A 20,926-nucleotide genomic window follows, 5' to 3' on the forward strand; every position below is an offset into this window, starting at 1 on the left:
TGCTGCCAGCAGACTGGCTTATGGCATTAGGCTGGTGCGTAGCCTCAGTCAAAGCAAGTCAAACAGGGGCTGCGGCACATCACAGAGACGTTGCTGCTGACTGGGGTTGCAAGTGAGGACATCCAGGATCTAACTGCACAAGGAAGTATCGAGGCCAAGATCTGGTAGCTTATTGATTAGTTCCGAGGGCATGATGGTATTGAAAGCTGAGCTGTAGCTGATAGAGTCTCCTGATCTATGTACCTTTGCTGTCCAGATGTTCCAGGGTTGAATAAAGAGTCAATGAGACACGCTTTGGAATTTGACGATGTGGTAAGGATTCTTAACAGTGTGCATGAACAGAGGGAACTTGGGGCCACATTAATAGATCCTTCAAAGTCGCTGCACAAGTTGATAGGGTTGTTAAGCAAATGTGTTGCCCTTCATTAGTTGGGGTTGGAGTTCAAGAGCCACGAGGTAGCATTGCAGCTCGATAAAACTCTGGTTAGACTAGACAGGGGATATTGTGTTCAGTTGTGGTCGCCTCATTGTAGGAAGGAATTGGAATTTTCAGAGATGGATTTTCCACTGAGGTTGGGCGAGACGAGAACTAGAGGTCATAGGTTAAGTGTGAAAGATGAAATATTTGAAGGAAACTTCTCCACACAGAGATTGGTGAGAATGTGGAACGAACTGCCAGCAGAAGTGATGGAATCAGGCTCAATTTCAGCATTTAAGAAAGATTTGGATCGGTACATTGATGGGAAGGGTATTGAGGGCCGTGGTCCAGGCGTGAGGTCAATGGGACTACGCGCAATATCAGCTCAGGTATGGACTAGATGGGCTGAAGGGCCTGTTTCTGTGCTGTAGTACTCTATGACTATGACTGCATGGGTTGAATTAAGATCAGAGTATGCACAAATAAAAGCAACGAGCCACTCACTGACAAATCGTTTTAATTTCCTCTACAAATCACAGATCCACCATTTGTCTCACGGTATAATTTAAGGATAAATCAGCCAGGAGATCCTGGCAAATTTTAGATAATAATTTACAGGTATTTACACAGAGTTAAAAATTTAAACACCATTCCTAGACAGCTTATATTGCATCTCCCATGAAGTTTTTTTTTGCATCCTCAGTATGTCCTTACAGTGCGTGGGCAGGTGCTTGCATATTATTTACCTTCATTTACATAATTTACATATTTAATTAGTGTACCTGACTGAGATTGCAATGATTGGGCACGAGTGGACCCAGTTTGAAAGAAAAAAAATAATATTCTTCCTTCTTTTATTATACAGCGATTGGAATTCTCTCAAACTCCTTCTGAAGTGTCTTGTATAGAAAGGTGTACAGGAGGTAACTAATAGAGTGGCCATTGAGTGTATGTCCGCTGCTATAGACCATTCACTTCACGGTTCAGTGTGTCAGGCATTCAGAGCTACTCTTCTGCACACACCACTGGTTTAATGTGTGGTTGGAATGACTGACACCTTCCCGTCAGCTTGAACCAGCTGTCTATTCTCTGACCTCTCTCATTAGCAAGGCGATTTCTCCCACAGAACTGCCTCTCACCGGACAGCTTTTGGTTTTAGTGCCATTCTCTGTACAAACTCTAGAAACTGTAGTGCATGAAAATCCCAGATAATCAGCAGATTCAGAGATACTCAAACCTCGCCATCTGGCACCAACAATCATTCCACGGTCAAAACAACTGAGATCACATTCCTCCCCATTCTTATGTTTGCTCTGAACAACAAATGAGCCTCGACCATGTCTGCGTGCTCTTAAGCTTTGACATGATTGGCTGATTAGATATTTGCATTGACAGGCAGGCGCACAGGTGTAGCTAACGGAGTGACCGCCAGGTGTAACACTCCACGCCAAGGATGGGGCTGTCACTTTTACAGGAGATTAACACAATTCTTTCGTGCAGCTCTCGCCCAGTTAATGAAGAGGTCAGACTCCGAGAGAATACTCTGTTATGAGAAAAGTTTGATAGCGCAATGTACAGTAAACCGTTAACCTTGGCAAGGAATAGCAGCTGTGCCAGATTATGGAGAAAGTCACTGGGGGCTAATCAGTCTCCAGCTTGGAAGACATCAATAAATCAAAAGCAAAGATTTAATAACAGTATAGTACAGTACATGCCCTTTTGTCCATCATGTTATGCCAACCTTTTAGCTCTTTTCTTCCCCCATAACCCTCCATTTTCCTTTCATCCTTGTGCTCATCTAAGAGTCTCTTAAATGTCCCAAATGCCCCCGTCTCTTCCACCACCTCTGGCAGCATGTTCCACGCATCCACTACTTTACATGTTTAAAAAAAAATCCTACTTCTAACAACCCCCCCCCATTCTCTCCCTCCAATCACCTTAAAATGATGCCCCCTCATATTAGCCATTGCCACCCTGGGAACAAGTCTCCGGCTGTCCACTCGATCTATGCCTTTTATCATCTTGTACACCTCTATCAAGTCACCTCTCATCCTTCTTCGCTCCAAAGAGAGGAGCTCTAGCTTGCTCAACCTCTCCTCGAGAGGCACCCTCTCTAATCCAGGCAGTATCCCAGTAAATCCCCTCTCTAAAGCTTCTACGTCCTTCGTATAGTGAGGGGACCGGAACTGAGCACATAACTCCAAGGCAACGCACACAAAATGCCGGAGGACTTCAGTGTCCATGGAAGGGAATAAATAAAGTCGACGTTTCGGGCTGGGGAAAAAGTTGAGGTCGGAGTGAGAAGGTGGGGGGAGGGGAGGAAGAGCACGAAGCGGTAGGTGATTCTCCAAGTGTGTTCTAACCAGAGTTTTATAGAGTTGCAACACTACCTAGCGGCCCTTGAACGCAGTCCTCCGACTAATGAAGGTCCAACAGAGATCCCTCCGCTCCTCCATGCTGCTGAGAATCCCTGACCTCTGCCTTCCAAAGTCAATCACCTCACAGTTTTCACAACTATTAAGTCATCTACCTCGTGTTCATTATTACCAGGTGGGGGAGTGCAAATGCTCTCGATTTCAAATCACTTCCTTATTTAATGGACTCCTTTTGGTGACCTAATGAATGGTTTCTGGCTTATACAGACCTGGGTTTAAGTCCAAATGTGGTCCCTCACCATTCGCTGCAGCAGATGGCAAATTAACTCCTTTCCTGCAGTAAGATTTGCTAACTAAACCTGACCTGTATTTATGAAGGAGTGCATACAGGCCATTTGGCCCATCCAGTCTGCCCTACCATTCCATCATGGCTGATCCACTTCCTCTCTCAGTCCCAATCTCCTGCTTTCTCCCTGTATCCCTTCATGCCCTGACTAATCAAGAATCTATCAACCTCTGCCTTAAGTACAGCTTATGACCTGGCCTCCACAGCCACCTGTGACAATTCCACAGATTCACCACCCTCTGGCGAAAGAAATTCCTCCTCACCTCCATTTTAAGGCACTCCTCTATTCTGAGGCTGTGTCTTCTAGTCCTAGACTCTCCCATAATAGGAAACATCCTCTCCACATCCATGCTATCGAGGCCTTTCCACATTCAATGGGTTTCAATGAGGTCACCCCTCATTCTTCTGAATTCCAGTGAGTACAGGCCCAGAGCCATCAAACACTCTTCATATGACAAGCTGTTCAATCCTGGAATCATTTTTGTGAACTTCCTTTGAGCTCTCTCCAGCTTCAGTACATCCTCTCTCAGATAAGGGGACCAAAACTACTCACAATACTCCAAGTGAGGCCTCACCAGGCTTTACAAAGCCTCATCATTACATCCTTGCTCTTGTATTCCAGTCCTCTCGAAATGAACGCTAACATTGTGTTTTCCTCCCTCGCCACCAGCTCGCTCAACCTGCAAATTAACCTTCAGCGAATCCTGCACGAGGACTGTCAAGTCTCTTTGCACCTCGGATTTTTAAACTTTCTCTCCATTTGGAAAACAGTTCCCTTTCACGGTTAAAGCTGTGCAGAAATACTTTCCCTCCAAGAACCACTCAGTCCGGTCCTAGAAACCAGAAAAGTTCAAGCAACGCAGCCGGCAAAGCTTAACCTTGGGGAAGATTTAAACACAAGATCGGTGGGAATCCAGGGCAAAAAGCACACACAACGCTGGGGCAGCTCGGCAGACCAGGCAACACCTGTGGAAATGGGTGAACAGTCAACGCTTCGGGTGAGACCTTATATCGGGACTCTTTGTAGATTCATTAAACAGGTACACTGTACCACAGTTTATTAAGGAAGCCAACACGGGCCCTAGTTCTAGATTTTTCCATGGCAATTCTATTTAGAATTCGTTTTCTGATCCCCTTACTTCTCGGAGCAAGTTCTGCCACTAGTCTCACCCCCTTCTCTCTTCCGCACTGTCCTACAAGTAATTGTCTTTCAGGGCTTTCTTCCAAAGAGACAACACAGGGAACAAATGGAGTGAACGCTCTCCTGGGCTGCAAAATGATCCAATCTGATGCTGGGACTTGAATTTGCTTCTGCCGCCTTTTTCGGCAGTTTGCTCTGATTGCAACAAATCCTCATGTAAATCACACACAAAATGCCGCAAGAGCTCAGAGGGCCAGTCTGTGGAGGGGGATAAAAGGTCAGCGTTTCAGGCTGGGACCCTTCATCGGGACTAGAAAGGTAGGGGGAAGAAGCCGGGATAAGGTGGGGGAAGGAGTACAAGCTGGAAGGTGAGGGGGAAGGAGGGTAGGTAGGGGAGGGGGGATGAAGTAAGAAGCTGGGAGGTGATAGGTGGAAGAGGAAAAGGGCTGAAGAAGAAGGAATATGATTGGAGATGAGAGTGGCATCCATCATTAATAATTCTCACCACCTGTGACATACCCTCTTCTCATTACTACCTTCGATGAGGAGATACAGGAGCAAGAAGATATCAGAAACAGATTTAATATCACTGGCATATGTCACAAAATTGGTTGTATTTCTGACAGCAGTACAATGCAATACCGAATAATAGAAAAAAACTGAATTACATTAATTTTATATATATATATATATTAAATAGTTAAGTTAAATAAGTAGTGCAAAAATGGGAATAAAAAAGTAGTGAGGTAGTATTCAGGGTTCAACATCCATTCCGAATTTGGATGGCAGAGGGGAAGAAGCTGTTACTGAACTGTTGACTGTGTGCCCTCAGGCTTCTGTCCCTCCTTCCTGGGCACGCCCTGGGTGAAGAGGGTCCTTAATGATAAAAGCAGCCTTTTTGAGGCATCGCTCCTCGAAGATGACCTGGATACTACAAGAGCCTAGCGCCCACGATGGAGCTGACTGAATTTATAAGTCTCTGCAGCTTATTTCAATCCTACGCAGTGCACCATACCAGACGGTGATGCAGCCACTCAGAATGTTCTCCACAGTACATCTGCGGAGATTTGCGAGTGTCTTTGGTGACATACCAAATCTCCTCAAACTGCTAATGGAACACAGCCGCTGTCGTGCCTTGCTATAGTGTGCCTACCTCACCAGTTTGCTCTGCTTACACATTGATCTCCTCTATTGTAGTTTCTGGTAATTGTACGTATTGCACTGTACTGTTGCACAAAACAACATTCCCCAATATCGGTCAGTGATAATAAAGCTGGCTCTCATCCGTGAGATTCCCTTTGTCCTTCAGCACATTAGAAAGACAGGATTCCAGGAGCCTGGAACCCAGCTGAGCTTCCCCACTGGCCCTTCCCCCAAAACATAACGGCTGCCCTCAACTCATAACCAGGTGTCGACACAACGGCACAAACACAGTTCTTCAGCTTCTGGCTTTGGTGTGCCAGTCCGAGGTGCAATTGTACCTCGAAGTCTCCAGTCCCCATCGCTGCTCGGAGGGTTAAACAACCTGGACCAGAACAGCAGAGTAGAAATCCTTCAATCAGGCCACCTTCCTGATTGGAGGCCACGTCACTCTGCCACTTTGGCAGCAGAACTTTACATCCTGCTCCAGCGGCAGAAAGCATCACCCCTCAACGGTGGAGGGTCAGTGCAAGGGGAAAATGGGAGGGACGGTTGGCTTCATGGATCAGAGAGGCCCGCTGCTAGGATCTCTGGAATCCAAAGGTCCTCCTGAACATTACTGGCTGTTGTAAGAGGATGGGGAGCATTTGTGCTGTTTTCTTTCATCCCCGTTTGACCAGCAAGAGCAGCCCGAGGCCTAATTCAAGGAGGAGGGAGAACTGGAAACCCACATGACCTGCTTCTGGTAAGGATCTTCTGCTGAAATACTCTCCTGTGGGGTGAGAGAGGATTTACTGTGGCCAGGTCTGCTCCATCACCTTTTGAGGCTAAACATTTCAACCACTGAGGCCTGACCACTCGGATGATGCACTATCCAATCAGATGGCTGGCTGTTCAACCTTGCACCCAGAATGGACGGTTCAAAACTTTCTGCTGCCCAATCAGAACAGAGGATCCTGCCAATTTATGGTCAAGGATTTGAGCCACCCAATCAGAACACTAGATGTTGTCAGTGGTTTGAAGCACCCAATCAGAATACCAAATCCTGTCAGTGGCTTAAGCCGCCCAATCAAAACACTAATCCCAGCAACGTTCCAAGGTGCCACAAATTGAGTAGCTGGTTGCCAGGGGCAATGTGTTTGGGGCCTGGTGGTTTCAACGCATATGACCCTCCTCCACGCTGTAGATAGACTCCTTGTGGGGAGCCAGATCGGCTCGGCAGAGGGGCACCGTCCCGTCCGCTGTCTGCCCCTCCATGTCCGTGTCCAGCAGGCTGCGCCCCGTGTCCGAGCCGGATAAGACGGAGGCACAGAGTCTCTCGTCAGTTGCGCTGCCGCCAGAGTCGGTATTGCTGGGTGTCTCGGTGCTGCTGGCTGGTGAAGAGCTGAGGGTCCGGCTGAGGGAGACGAAACGCCAGGGGTCAATCCGGGGCCTCCCCGCCGAAGGCCTGGGTCTGGGTGCAAACTCCAGTGTCTTTGGCCTCTCTAGCGCCGCGTTCTTGTCTGAGGCCTTCTGCCGCAGGATGGGGGGTAGGAAGGAGGCAGGGTCCGGGAGTCGAGGGATCTCCGAGGGATCCTTCAGAGAGCCTTGGGAAGGAAAGAGAAGACAAGATGAGTGCACCGTGATGGAGAGTAGCTCATTGGCCAACTAATCGGGACGGACATCAGACCCCAAATACAATAAAGATTATCTTTATTTGTCACATGTACAGCAAAGCATGGAAATGTGGCATTAGCATCAACGAGCAACACAGTCCGAGGACGTGCTGGGGGCAGCCCGCAAGTATTGTCACACTTCTGGAGCCAACACAGCATGCCCATAACGCAATAATCCCAACCCGTATGTGTTTGGAATGTGGGAGGAAACTGGAGCACCCAGAGGAAACCTACGCGGACTTGTTCAAACTCCTTACAGACAGCGGTGGGAATTGAACCCTGATCGTTGCTGCTGTAAAGTGTTATGCCGACCATTGTGCCCCTCCAGCCTGTTCTGCCCCTCAAGGCACCATTCTCATTTGTATTTCTTTACGATGAAGATCATTCAGACATCTGGTCAATGCTGAAGACCATACAGATCATTGGCCAGAGCTGATGACCATTTGGACCATTGGCCAGAGCTGAGGACCACTGGGACCACTGGCCAGAGCTGATGACCATTGGGACCATTGGCCAGAGCTGATGACCACTGGGACCATTGGCCAGATTCGAAAACCATTAGCCAGAGATGAGGACCAAACAGACCATTGGCCAGTGCCAACCAATCCCGTCAGCCCTATGTCCCCATTCCACTTATATCACTGCGCCCCATTTTCTAACAGCTGCCCAGTAACTCCCAGACTCTCTGGACCCCCTCTAGGGAAGTTGACAGTTACTGATCACCCCAGTGGTGTGACAGGCCGTTGGGACGTGGGAGGGAGCCAGAGCACCCAGGGGGAAGTCCACTGGACACAAGTAGAACTTGCTGATCTCACACACGGATAGCGCCGGAGGCTGGGACTGAACTCTTGTCACCACCTCCCTCGGGGTCATTCCCTTCTCTGCTTGACCTTTCCAAATCCTCCAGTGACTCAGCATCCTGGTCCTCGGGAGTCGAGGATCCACAAGGGCATATTTCCTCCTTCCTTTGGGCACCAGACTGCCCAGCATCAGGACACGCTCTCTTCTCGCTGCTGCCATCAGGAAGGTGGTACAGGAGCCTCAGGATTCACACCACCAGGTTCAGGAACAGTTATTACCCCACAACCATCAGGCTCCTGAACCAGTGTGGATAACTTCACTCACCACAATGAGCCTCAGGTCCCACACCACCAGGTTCAGGAACAGTTATTACCCCACAATCATCAGGCTCCTGAATCAGTGTGGGTAACTTCACTCACCACAGTGAGCCTCAGGTCCCACACCACCAGGTTCAGGAACAGTTATTACCCCACAACCATCAGACTCCTGAACCAGTGTGGATAACTTCACTCACCACAATGAGCCTCAGGTCCCACACCACCAGGTTCAGGAACAGTTATTACCCCACAATCATCAGGCTCCTGAATCAGTGTGGATAACTTCACTCACCACAGTGAGCCTCAGGTCCCACACCACCAGGTTCAGGAACAGTTATTACCCCACAACCATCAGGCTCCTGAACCAGTGTGGGTAACTTCACTCACCACAATGAGCCTCAGGTCCCACACCACCAGGTTCAGGAACAGTTATTACCCCACAACCATTAGGGTCCTGAACCAGTGTGGGTAACTTCACTCACCACAATGAGCCTCAGGTCCCACACCACCAGGTTCAGGAACAGTTATTACCCCACAACCATCAGGCTCCTGAACTAAAAAGGAAACTTCACTTGTCACATCATTGAAATGTTCCCACAACGCATGGGTTCACATTCAAGAACTCTTCATACACGCATACTTTGAACTTTGGTTTAGAGGCGCCAATGCGCAGGATCGGAAGAAAAGACAGCAAGACTTATCATCGTCATCACTGTGCAGTGGGGAGGGGTCACTGCACAGGATCGGGAAAAGCCGCAGAGGGTTGTAAGCTCTGCCATCTCCATTGTGGGCACTGGCCTCCCCAGCATCGAATACACCTTCAAAAGGCGATGCCTCAAAAAGGCAGCATCTGTCATTAGAGAACACCCCCCCCCTCAAAGCACCTAGGACATGCCCTCTTCTCATTGCTACCATCAGGGAGGAGGTACAGGAGCCTGAAGACACACGCTCAATGATTCAGGAACAGCTTCTTCCCCTCTGCCATCCAGTTTCCGATAGGTTCAGGAGGGAGGGGAGGAAGAGGGTGGGAGAGGAGGGGTAAGTGAGGGGGAAGTGGATGGGGCAGGACTTGGAGAGGAGGTGAGGGGTTGGGATGTGTTGGAAGGGAGGCAAGGGGGAGAAAAAGGGGGCTTGAAGAGGGAAGTAGAGCAGGGAGGGTGGAAGGGGGGAGGGGTGGGGTTTTGGGAGAAAGGGAGGAGGCAGGGCTCGGGGTGGATGGTGAGGGAAGAGAGATGGTAGGAGGACAGAAAGGAGATGGTGGAGTGGGGAAGGGTGACGGAAGATGGGAGAAGGGGAGAGTACCGAGATCGGGGAGGAAGGAGGGCGGGTGTGAGGGGAATGCTGGGAGGATTTAGGAGGGTGGGTGAAATGGGCCCAGTTGCTTACCTGCTCCTGTCAGGTCCTGTGAACTGCCATCTGACGGAGTCCTCCTGTGCGCCCGTCCCGGCGGTGGGGGCTGGCGGATAGCGCCGTCCGACGGAATCCTCCTGTGCCGATGGCTGACGGCAGAGGCAGTGCTGACATGGGTGGGGGTGAGGGACAGCCCGGGCTCCTTTTTGAAGCTCTCGGCCGCCAGGTCCACCAGCGGGTTGCCACGGGGGGCAGCGGCACTCTGCGGCCCCTCCTCCTGGCCCCCTCCACCACCCTCCTCGCTGTCGGAGCGCAGCAGGGAGCGAGTGGAGTTACAGTCGGAGAAGGAGGAGAGGGAGAGGAGGGTGACGGAGGAGGAGACCTCCAGAGAGGGTAAGGCCGAGGGCCGGCGGTTTGGGCTGCTGGAGCAGCGGCTGCGGCCTCCCCACTGGAAGAGGCCCTCAGGCCTGCGCCGTTCCTCCCGGGCCTCCTGCTCCTCCTGTGCGGACTGCTGCCTGCCCAGTTCCAGCAGGTCCAGGCCTAGCCCCACCGAGCTCAGGACGCTGGCGCAGCCCAGGAGCGCCAGATCCCTCCTCCGTCGGTGGGCGCCCCGGCTCGGGCTCTCCCCTAACCCTGGCAGTAGGGCCGGGCACTCCTCTGCCGTGCTCCCCTCGCTGTCCTGGAGGCCTGGGGACTGGAGTGGGCGGTGGGATCCTCCTGTGCTGGGAGTCAGGCCCTCTGAGGAGAGACGGAGGGAGAGAGCGAGTGAGTGAGGAAAGAGCCGCTCGCAGCTCATTAATCAGCAGCCCACCCAACCCTGAACAAAATGAAGATCATGCCCGTGCTCCCATCTCTGACTGGGCCTTCCCGGGAACTTTGGAGCCAATTGTTAAATTGTTACTTCCTTTGCAGTTTAGCAATTAATTGTCTGCTTGCATGCTATGTAACTACCAACCAGGTGGCCGGGTGTAGGAGATGCGTCTCTACCAGAGGAGGTGTGAGGCATGCCTCCCCTCCAGTAGACTGAGGGTCATCTTGAGCAAAGTGTAGCACCCCCATCAGGGTCACATGAAGCCATGGGAGCAGGTGGTGGACGGTCGTACGAGCAACCGGTGCAGATCACAAGTCCTGGTTATGTGACCACTGACACCAGGCAGACAATCTCTGAAGAGTATTGATAATGGCTGGGGTGACCCTTTTTGTAAAGCCAATGGCAAACCAGTTCTGGAGAAAAATTTGCCAATAATAATCATGGTCATGAAAAGACCACGATCACCCACGCCATAAGACGTGGCACGTAATGAACAAGGGAACCCACATGCATGTAACTGTGTAGTATGCTTCCTAGTGGCCACCGTATGTATGTGCAATTGTTCAGTGTACCCTCTTGTGGTTACAATTCTGTTTGATTCTAGAACGTTCTCTGGTATTGCATTATTTGAAGAGGGACTGTCTGATTGGTTAATTTTTATCTACAAATTTAAATGGAATGTTTCTTACCTATGGTATAAAAAAAGTTGAACACATTGGCCCGCAATTTTTGCTTCTGCTTTTCCTTCCTCTACTAGACCTCTCCTTCTCTATGTTTCCAATTTTCTTTGTTCTATTAGTGCTTAATAAAACGATTGTGAAGTGCCAAATTTTGTGCCTCTTGAAAATCCAAAAGAACCTTGGATTGATAGCATCAGAATCCGACACTCCCACTGGGCAAAAGGGAGGCTGTGCTGAGGGTCACTGTGCCAGCTCCCTCTGGGCAAAAGGGAGGTTGTGCTGAGGGTCACTGTGCCAAGCTCCCTCTGGGCAAAAGGGAGGTTGTGCTGAGGGTCACTGTGTCAAGCCCCCTCTGGGCAAAAGGGAGGCTGTGTTGAGGGTCACTGTGCCAAGCTCCCTCTGGGCAAAAGGGAGGCTGTGTTGAGGGTCACTGTGCTAAGCCCCCTCTGGGCAAAAGGGAGGTTGTGCTGAGGGTCACTGTGCTAAGCCCCCTCTGGGCAAAAGGGAGGTTGTGCTGAGGGTCACTGTGCTAAGCCCCCTCTGGGCAAAAGGGAGGTTGTGCTGAGGGTCACTGTGCCAAGCTCCCTCTGGGCAAAAGGGAGGCTGTGCTGAGGGTCACTGTGCCAAGCTCCCTCTGGGCAAAAGGGAGGCTGTGCTGAGGGTCACTGTGTCAAGCCCCCTCTGGGCAAAAGGGAGGCTGTGTTGAGGGTCACTGTGCCAAGCTCCCTCTGGGCAAAAGGGAGGCTGTGTTGAGGGTCACTGTGTCAAGCCCCCTCTGGGCAAAAGGGAGGCTGTGTTGAGGGTCACTGTGCCAAGCTCCCTCTGGGCAAAAGGGAGGCTGTGTTGAGGGTCACTGTGCTAAGCCCCCTCTGGGCAAAAGGGAGGTTGTGCTGAGGGTCACTGTGCTAAGCCCCCTCTGGGCAAAAGGGAGGTTGTGCTGAGGGTCACTGTGCTAAGCCCCCTCTGGGCAAAAGGGAGGTTGTGCTGAGGGTCACTGTGCCAAGCTCCCTCTGGGCAAAAGGGAGGCTGTGCTGAGGGTCACTGTGCCAAGCTCCCTCTGGGCAAAAGGGAGGCTGTGCTGAGGGTCACTGTGCCAAGCCCCCTCTGGGCAAAAGGGAGGCTGTGTTGAGGGTCACTGTGCCAAGCTCCCTCTGGGCAAAAGGGAGGTTGTGCTGAGGGTCACTCTGCTAATCCCCCTCTGGGCAAAAGGGAGGCTGCGTTGAGGGTCACTTTGCTAAGCTTAGACTTCAGGACATGAGAAGATTTATGGCACGTTGATGGCTGAAGGGCTCAATCCAGCTGCCATGACTTATGGTCATCCCCACCCACCACCGCCGGAGACGGGGACTCAGGGGGGGTGGCAACGCCATGCTGGTACACGGGGGTCTGTCAGGGTATCAACTCAAACCTCAACCCTGCCTAACCTGGTCCAAACAGGACCAGCAGCTGCTCTGACATTGTGCCGTTAAAGAGTGCACGGAAGTTTGGCGGAACTTCGCTAGGGACTTGTGGGACGGGTTGGGCAGGTTAGGACTCTATTCCTAGGAGCTTAGGCGACTGAGAAGTGGCCCTATCAAGGTGTATGAAATCACCAGGGGCATAAAGACCCTGATCTTGGCTGAATTTTACAGGGACACCATTGAGAGCTTCCTGACAAGTCTGGTCTGGGAGCAGACGAACATCGGACCAGAAGTCCCTACAAAGGACCGTGAGACCAGCCGAGAGGATCATGAGGGTCTCCCGACAATTCATGGGGGCACTTATCAGAAGGGTTACATATGCAGGGCCCTTAGTATTAGGATGGATCCCACTCATCCATCTAGTATCCTCCTAGACTTTCTACCATCAGGTAGGAGGCTCCGATACACAAAGACAAGAACGGTCAGGATGAGAGACAACTTCTTCCCCCAGGCTTTCCTCAGGGTTGGGGGAATCAAGGACCAGAGGGCTCCGGTTTTAGGTGAGAGGGGAGAGGCTTAACAGGGACCTGAGTGGTAATGTCTTCACACAGAGTGTAGTCCATCTGTGGGATGAGCTCCCAGGGAGAGTGATTGAGGTAGGTATGGGGTAGGAGTGGCTTGGAGGGATACGGGCCAAAAGCAGGCAAATGGGACTAGCTTGATTGACGACCTTGGTCAGCAAGGACCAGCTGGTGTTTCCCTGTGGTATAACTCCAACAACACCAATAAGGCATTTGGGCAGGTGAGTGGGCGGCAGAGAGAGGCAATGGGAAATGGCCGATTATGGTCTGAAGAGCTGTTTAACTCAATGAATTGGACGTGTGTCACCTCTCTGGGTTTGGGTGTGTTTGAGCAAGGAGGAGGAGGAGGGGAGTTCTCTCTAGGGCATATACAGTCACCCCTCAATAACATCCCCAGTGTCTCCATCCAATGACGAAGAAGACACACCAGCGGCCATATGTCACGAGGAGTTTGAGGAGATTCGGCATGTCACGAAAGACTCTAGCAAATTTCTACAGATGCACTGTGGAGTGCTCCAAGAGGATCACAACCATTTCATAGGGATTTGAGACTTGCGTGCCTCAGTGACCCGGAGAGCTCTGTTGGCTAGAGTCGGGGCTTTGTGCTTTGGCTCTTGGTAGGGTCACCCGTGTCAAACAGGTCAAAGGGTAGAGGTCACATTGAGTGGTCCACCGGTTCTCCAGGTTCGGCTCAGGGCGAACAGCCCTGACTGGTCACTAAACAACAGGAATGGAGAATTCTCCTTTATGTGTGTATGGACAGACAGAGATGGGGGCCCTTCATTGCTGCCCCAAACAGCAATGGCATAAGTACTGTGGAGTTCCTTCTGATTGGTATGGAGGTGCAAATCGGAAAAAAGGCTGCGGGGGGGGGGGGGGTTGCAAACCCGGTCAGCTCCATCATGGGCAACAGCCTCCCCAGCATCCAGGACATCTTCAAAGAACGATGCCTTCAGCAGGCAGCGTCCATCATTACGGACCCCCATCACCCAGGACATGCCCTCTTCCCATTGCGACCATCAGGGAGGAGGTACAGGAGCTTACAGCACTCACTCAACATTTTAGGAATAACTTCCTGCCCACTGCCACCGGATTTCTGAATGGCCCACGGACACTGCCTTATTAACTTGCTCTTTTTGGTGCTATTTTCACACTGTATATTTTTACTGTAATTGATAGTATTTTATGCATTTCACTGTACAGCAGATTTCACGTCAGTGATATTAAACCTGATTCTGATGACGTGGTCGTGATTGGCTTTGCTGACTTCTGTGATCCCATTTTGTGTCTTGCCTTCTGCCCTTCAACCCCAAAACAGGGAACTTCATTGAACGGAAGATGCCAGGCACGGGCCGAGGTTGTGAGCGGAAGATCTCCCTATCAGTCTCGCCCCACCTCTTCCCAAGTCTTTCCCAGCAGGAACCCACCCTCAGGAAGCCCGGAAAAATTCCCCTGTTTGTGCACCACCCCATCAACCTTGCCCTGTGCTCCTGAAGCGCCCAGCTGCGGGGAGGGTGGCGATGTCTGAAATATGTGCTTGACTACTTACCCATCTCAGTGAGACTGGCGAATCCCATTGTAATGGGAAGGTGCCGGGGACTTTTCCCCAAACTTGGAGCACTGGATGACCAGAACTTGCTGCCATCTCCCAGAGACTTCAACCTGCGGACGCCAAAAAGCAAACATACGGTCGGGGATCAGCCAACACTGAGGTACTCACTACTGCAAACACCCTGAAAACGTCAACACCCCAATATGTAGGATTGATGGGAAAAAACTGCAGAGAGTTGTAAATTCAGCCATGGGCACTAGCCTCCCCACCAACGAAGATGGAGCCTCAAGGTGGCATCCATCATTAAGGACCCCCATCACCCAGCACGTGCCCTCCTCTCATTTCCACCATCAGAGAGATGGAACAGGAGCCTGAAGACACACACTCAATGTGTTAGGAACAGTTCCTTCCCCTCCACCTTCAGATTTCTGAACGGACAAACATAACATCACTTCTCTGCTCTTTTTTTTTCATTATTTTTTATTTATTTCTTAATGAAACTCGAAGTATTTAAAAAAAATATTGCTCTGTACTGCTGCCACAGAACGACAAATTTCACGACGCATGTCAGTAATAACAAAACTGATTCCAATTCTGAGGATAACGTCATCACAAATCGAACCCACACTGACTCTGCCCCAGGAAGAAAACTGATTCCAGTTCTGAGGATATCGTCACCCCAAATCGAACCCATACCCACCCTGCAGGAATATCTGACTGGAAACTTCAGCCCACAAAAGCTCAGTCCATCACGGAAACTGGCCTCCCTTCTAATGATTCTTTCTGCCTCGAGAAAGCAGCTAAAGACCTCTCCCAGCCCAGACATCAGAATCAGGTTTAATATCACCGGCATCTCAGATTCAGATTCAGTTTATCGTCATTTTGAAACCACAAATACAATGCAGTTAAAAAATGAGACAACGTTCCTCCAGAATGATATCACAAAAGCACATGACTACACCAGAAATCGACATAATGTTTGGCAATACCCAATCCAGAGTCCGGAGAGGCTGCAGCGTATTAATATCGCGCTACCATCTTAGCGTGATCCCCGGAAAGGAGCTCCAATCCCACCAGACAAAACAAGACCAAAAACTAAGATGTTAAAGGACTGTCAGTTCAAAAGCAATCACCACAGTTTCCACAAGTCCCCAGGGTCCTGACAGACTCGCCATCCCACGCCGGCGGCTGAAGGGAATACCCCCGCTATGGACTTCCACGGCACCGCCCGACTCAGCCTCGCAGACGCAGCACACACCGAAAGTGACCTGAGTCCATCGAAAGGACTCCCCGAGCCGACGACCATCCCCTCCGGCACAGCTTCTCCGAGCACCATCCTCTGCCGAGCGTATTAAGACGGCCCTGCCAACGGCCATCGGCAACGCGAGCCCGAGGACTGGGGGCCTGTTCTTCCCAGAGAGTCCCGGACCTCACAGCGGCAGCAGCAACGAAGAGGGTCTTCCTGGAATTTCCCAATGTTTCTCCGTGCTCCCACGTCCTTTTTCAATCGATTATGATTGCGCACGGCACCCCACTTCACAAATAATAGATAATCAGTTCCGGAGTGGCCGCTGCGTCGAGCCGCCATCTTGGAGTATATGTCATGAAATTTTAAAATTTGCAGCAGCACTACATTGCAATACATGATAATAGATTTTTAAAAAACTGAATTACAGTTAGTATATATATTAAGGAATTAAATAAGTAATACAAAAATAGAAATTTTAAAAAAGTAGTGAGAAAACAGGTTCGATGTCCATTTAGGAATCAGATGGCAGAGGGAAAGAAGCTGTTCCTGAATCGCTGAGTGTGTGCCTTCAGGCTTCTGTACCTCCTCCATGATGGGAGCAATGAGAAGAGGGCATGTCCTGGCTGATGGGGCTCCTTAGGGATGGATGCTGCCTTTTTGAGGCATCGCACCTTGAAGATGTCTTGAATACTACAGAGGGTAGTGCTCGTGCTGGAGCTGACTGAGTTTACAACTCTCTGCAGCTTACTTTGACCCTGTGCAGCGGCGCCCCCAATCCCAAAACCAGACGGTGATGCAGCCTGTTAGAATGGTATATTCTCCACGGTACATCTGTAGAAATTTGTAAGTGTTTTCTCCCTTTCCCTACCTCCCAAAGGGCAGAAGATCCAAAAGTTTGAGACACGTACCTCCAGGCTCAGGGATAGCTGTTATAAGACTCCTGAATGGTTGTGATTCCTGAACTTTGTTAGTCTGCCTGCACTGCGCTCTCTCTCTGTAACTGTAACACGCTATTCTGTGCGCTGTTTTCCTAAGTACACTTCTATACGTTGGGGAAAATGCATTGAATTGTGTATTTTTTGTAACCACTTGATGTGACAAAATGGAGTTGTACGGTCCTGGAGTGCCAAGCAAATATGTTGCAATCTGTGTACGTGATTAAAGTAGTAAGAGGAAGCTATAAGGAATGTGTTTGCTAAAGGAATACGTGACTGCGAGCACCTAGCGTACTGAACATTGTGCAAGAATGAGCAAGTAGCAGACACAACTTAACCGGAGACGGAAGACCACAACAAATCTGTTGGTTGATGATCGGAGGGACTGAGCTCGCTGGAAATAGTAACCCCGCCTCATTCTTATATGTAAAAATAGCACTTTGCAAACGGCATGTTGGAAATCTCCTGCCACCCCTGATGGGAGTGGACGTGAATTTTCCCCTTGCAAGTAAAGAAGGTGCTTGATGAAGATCAGCACCTCAGTGTTGCTATTGTGTTTCGTGGAGAGATTCTCGACAGCACTTATGCAGGGACGAAGGCAGGAGAATGGGGCTGAGAGGGAAAATAAATCAGCCATGATAGAATGGTAGAACAGACTCAATGGGCCGAATGGCCTAATTCTGCTCCTATGTCTTGTAGTCCTGTGTGTGAAATATTCTGCCTGGATGGCATGCAACCAAAAACCTTTCACTATATCTCAGTACATGTGACAATCATAAACTAATTCCTGTCGGTCTGAAACATTGCCTGTTTATTCATTTCCATAGACATTGTCTGACCTGCTGAGTTCCTCCAGCATTTTGTGTGTGTTACTCTGACCATAGACACTGTCTGACCTACTGAGTTCCTCCAGCATTTTGTGTGTGTTACTCTGTCCATAGACACTGTCTGACCTGCTGAGTTCCTCCACCATTTTGTGTGTGTTACTCTGACCATAGACACTGTCTGACCTGCTGAGTTCCTCGGGCATTTTGTGTGTGTTACTCTGACCATAGACACTGTCTGACCTGCTGAGTTCCTCCAGCATTTTGTGTGTGTTACTCTGACCATAGACACTGTCTGACCTACTGAGTTCCTCCAGCATTTTGTGTGTGTTACTCTGTCCATAGACACTGTCTGACCTGCTGAGTTCCTCCACCATTTTGTGTGTGTTACTCTGACCATAGACACTGTCTGACCTGCTGAGTTCCTCGGGCATTTTGTGTGTGTTACTCTGACCATAGACACTGTCTGACCTGCTGAGTTCCTCCAGCATTTTGTGTGTGTTACTCTGTCCATAGACACTGTCTGACCTGCTGAGTTCCTCCACCATTTTGTGTGTGTTACTCTGACCATAGACACTGTCTGACCTGCTGAGTTCCTCCAGCATTTTGTGTGTGTTGCTCAAGACTTCCAGCATCTGGAGAACCTCTGGTGTTTAAATTCATCTCTATAGATGCTGCCTGACCTGCAGGAAGTGTGGCGATACTTGCGATCTGCTCCCAGTACATCTGCAGACTGTCGTTTTGTTGAGACAAATGACGCATTTCACTGTATGTTTCGATGTACACATGGCGAATAAAGCGAGTGTTACCTTAGTGAGCTCCCCCGGCATTTTGAATGTTAATCACTACTCTCTCTGAGCTGCATTCATGCATATGCAGTCATCTCTGGTCAACGGAGTGCTTCCTGGTTTGTAATCGAGCCCAGGAATACCACTGATCTGAGCTCCACTTTAAATTCAATCTACACTCCTCATTCAGGCCTGAAGACTGGTCGCTGTTGCAATTAATATTTGATTTAAACTCTAACTCCAGAATATGCCCTAACAGCGCCAACAATGAACTCTGTCCCCAAGCGTCCGGTGCCACCAAACCAATGCCCATGTTACGAATCCTAACCCGTCTGTCTTTGGAACGTGGCAGGAAAGTGGAGCACCCGGATGAAACCCGTGCGGTCACGGGGAGAACCTGCAGACTCCTGACAGACAGCAGCAGGAATTCAACCCTGATTGCCGACGCTGTAGTCGTGTTACATTACAGTCTGAAGTATTTTTTGGGAAGGAGGTACAGGAGCCTGAAGACACACACTCAGTGATTCAGGAACAGCTTCTTCTCCTCTGCCATCCAATTTCTGAATGGACATCGAACCCATTGACACTACCTCACTAATTTTTATTTCTGTTTTTGCACTACTTTTAACTATTTATATATAAATATATACTTACTGTAATGATTTACTGGCTTATTTTTAAATTTTTTCTCCATGTGATCGTGTAGGGCTGCCGCAAGACAACGCATTTCACAACACACGTCAGTGATATTAAACCTGACGCTGATAACACAAAGTCAAGTTCTCTGCAGATCCATTTAAAAACGCAAGCTGAAAAAAATATATTTCTGTTTGTTTACCTCCTATCCCGACCCCATAAATTTCGTAAGGTTAAATTTAATATCAGAAAATGTACACTATAACCTGAAATTCCTACTCTCCACAGACATCCACAAAACAGAAGAGAACCCCAAAGAATGAACGGCAGAAAAATGGTCAGAAGCCCCGAAGCCCCCCACCTCCTCCTCCCAGGCATGTCCCAACCCTCCTCCTCCCCCACCTATTCTAGCATAAAGCATCAGCATTCCCACCACCCACACAACAGCAAAGCGCCAAGGAGAGACCGCGGCCTACAGCCCATCGAAAGCTAGCTGTTCATCACCACAGTTCGATATCCCACAGGCTCTCGCTCTCTCACTGACGAGGGAGAGAGAGATTTCACTCCTTCCGCAGCGAGAGGGGAGACGGTCACTGTTTCGATGTTAGTGCTGCTTTTATTTTGAGCCCCGCTGACTCGCGACTCAGCGAGAGAGAGAGAGAGAGAGAGAGAGAGAGAGAGAGAGAGAGAGAGAGAGATCACTCCTTTCACAGCGATCACCTCTGACAGCCACACCTGCTGTTTCGATGCTCCAGCTCCCTGCGACCCTTCAGTTAGCGACACATCAGGCCCACAGGGCCACACTAGGGCTATTTTTTTTATTCCACCACCCTGATTTTTGCTGGTTCTTTGAGAATTCTGTAAGGACCAGTTTCTGTTACCCACTCTACTATAAGCTCCATGAGGACCACAGACTTGTCACAGGGTTTGGAGGCTTGTGTGCCTCAGTGACTCGGAGAGTTATGTTATCTGGGGTCAGGGCTTTCTGCTTTGGCTCTTGTTAGGGTCACCCAGGCCAAACAGGTCAAAGGGTAGAGGCCAGACTGAGAGTGGCCCACCGGTCCTCCAGGTTCAGGGGTTCAGCTCAGGGCTGACAACCCTGACTGGTCAGACAAAACTGTTTCCGAAACCGCGATGAAGAATACTTCTACATCTGAGTGTGACGGTATTCCTGACTCTCCACCTGGGTCTTGCATGACTGACAGTAGTGAAAGCTGAGAGGAAGCTGCTGACACGATGAAGGAAGCCCTGAACACCCCCAGAGATGAAGGACCCTCACTGCTGCCCCAAGGCGAAGTCATCTATAGATTGTCCCAAATGTCATCTTGGAACTGACCGTGAACTGTTCCTCCCCACCAGGCAGCACAGTTCAGAAGATACTCCAGTCTAAATAAAATCTTCCCCGTCAAAACTTCTGCTGATAGTATTAAATCTTTGACCATTCGCCATTGAATCTTAACGGCACCGGGAAGGAATCTCCCAAGTTACTATAGCCCAACAAGCCAGGATCTGTCAACCCTTTATCGCCCCAAGGACATCAACCCCAACTTCTCCTGTCTCAATCCCAGCTCATTTGGAACAGCACACACAAAATGCTGCAGGAACTCAGCAGGTCAGACGGTGTCTATGGTCAGAGGAACTCACACAACATGCTGGAGGAACTCAACAGGTCAGACAGTGTCTATGGACAGAGTAACACACACAAAATGCTGGAGGAACTCAGCAGGTCAGAGAGTGTCTATGGACAGAGTAACACACACAAAATGCTGGAGGAACTCAGCAGGTCAGACAGTGTCTATGGACAGAGTAACACACACAAAATGCTGGAAGAACTCAGCAGGTCAGGCAGTGTCTATGGACAGAGTAACACACACAAAATGCTGGAGGAACTCAGCAGGTCAGACAGTGTCTACGGACAGAGTAACAC

General features: G+C 49.9%; 1 protein-coding gene across 1 annotated transcript in view; it reads right to left on the bottom strand.

The window, feature by feature from the left end:
- Positions 1-937: 937 nt before the first annotated feature.
- LOC132386194 (mitogen-activated protein kinase kinase kinase 10-like) overlaps positions 938-20,926 on the bottom strand; it is a 66,272-nt gene continuing 46,283 nt past the window's right edge. Inside the window, exons 2-4 of the mRNA XM_059958477.1 lie at positions 14,565-14,677; positions 9,580-10,281; positions 938-7,006 (exon numbers count right to left, since the gene is read on the bottom strand). Coding sequence (XP_059814460.1) covers positions 6,576-7,006; positions 9,580-10,281; positions 14,565-14,677 — 1,246 coding nt within the window. The 3' untranslated portion in view covers positions 938-6,575. The remainder of the gene's footprint in view (positions 7,007-9,579; positions 10,282-14,564; positions 14,678-20,926) is intronic.

Source organism: Hypanus sabinus, unplaced genomic scaffold (genome assembly GCF_030144855.1).
Source record: "Hypanus sabinus isolate sHypSab1 unplaced genomic scaffold, sHypSab1.hap1 scaffold_1053, whole genome shotgun sequence".
NCBI lineage: Eukaryota > Metazoa > Chordata > Chondrichthyes > Myliobatiformes > Dasyatidae > Hypanus > Hypanus sabinus.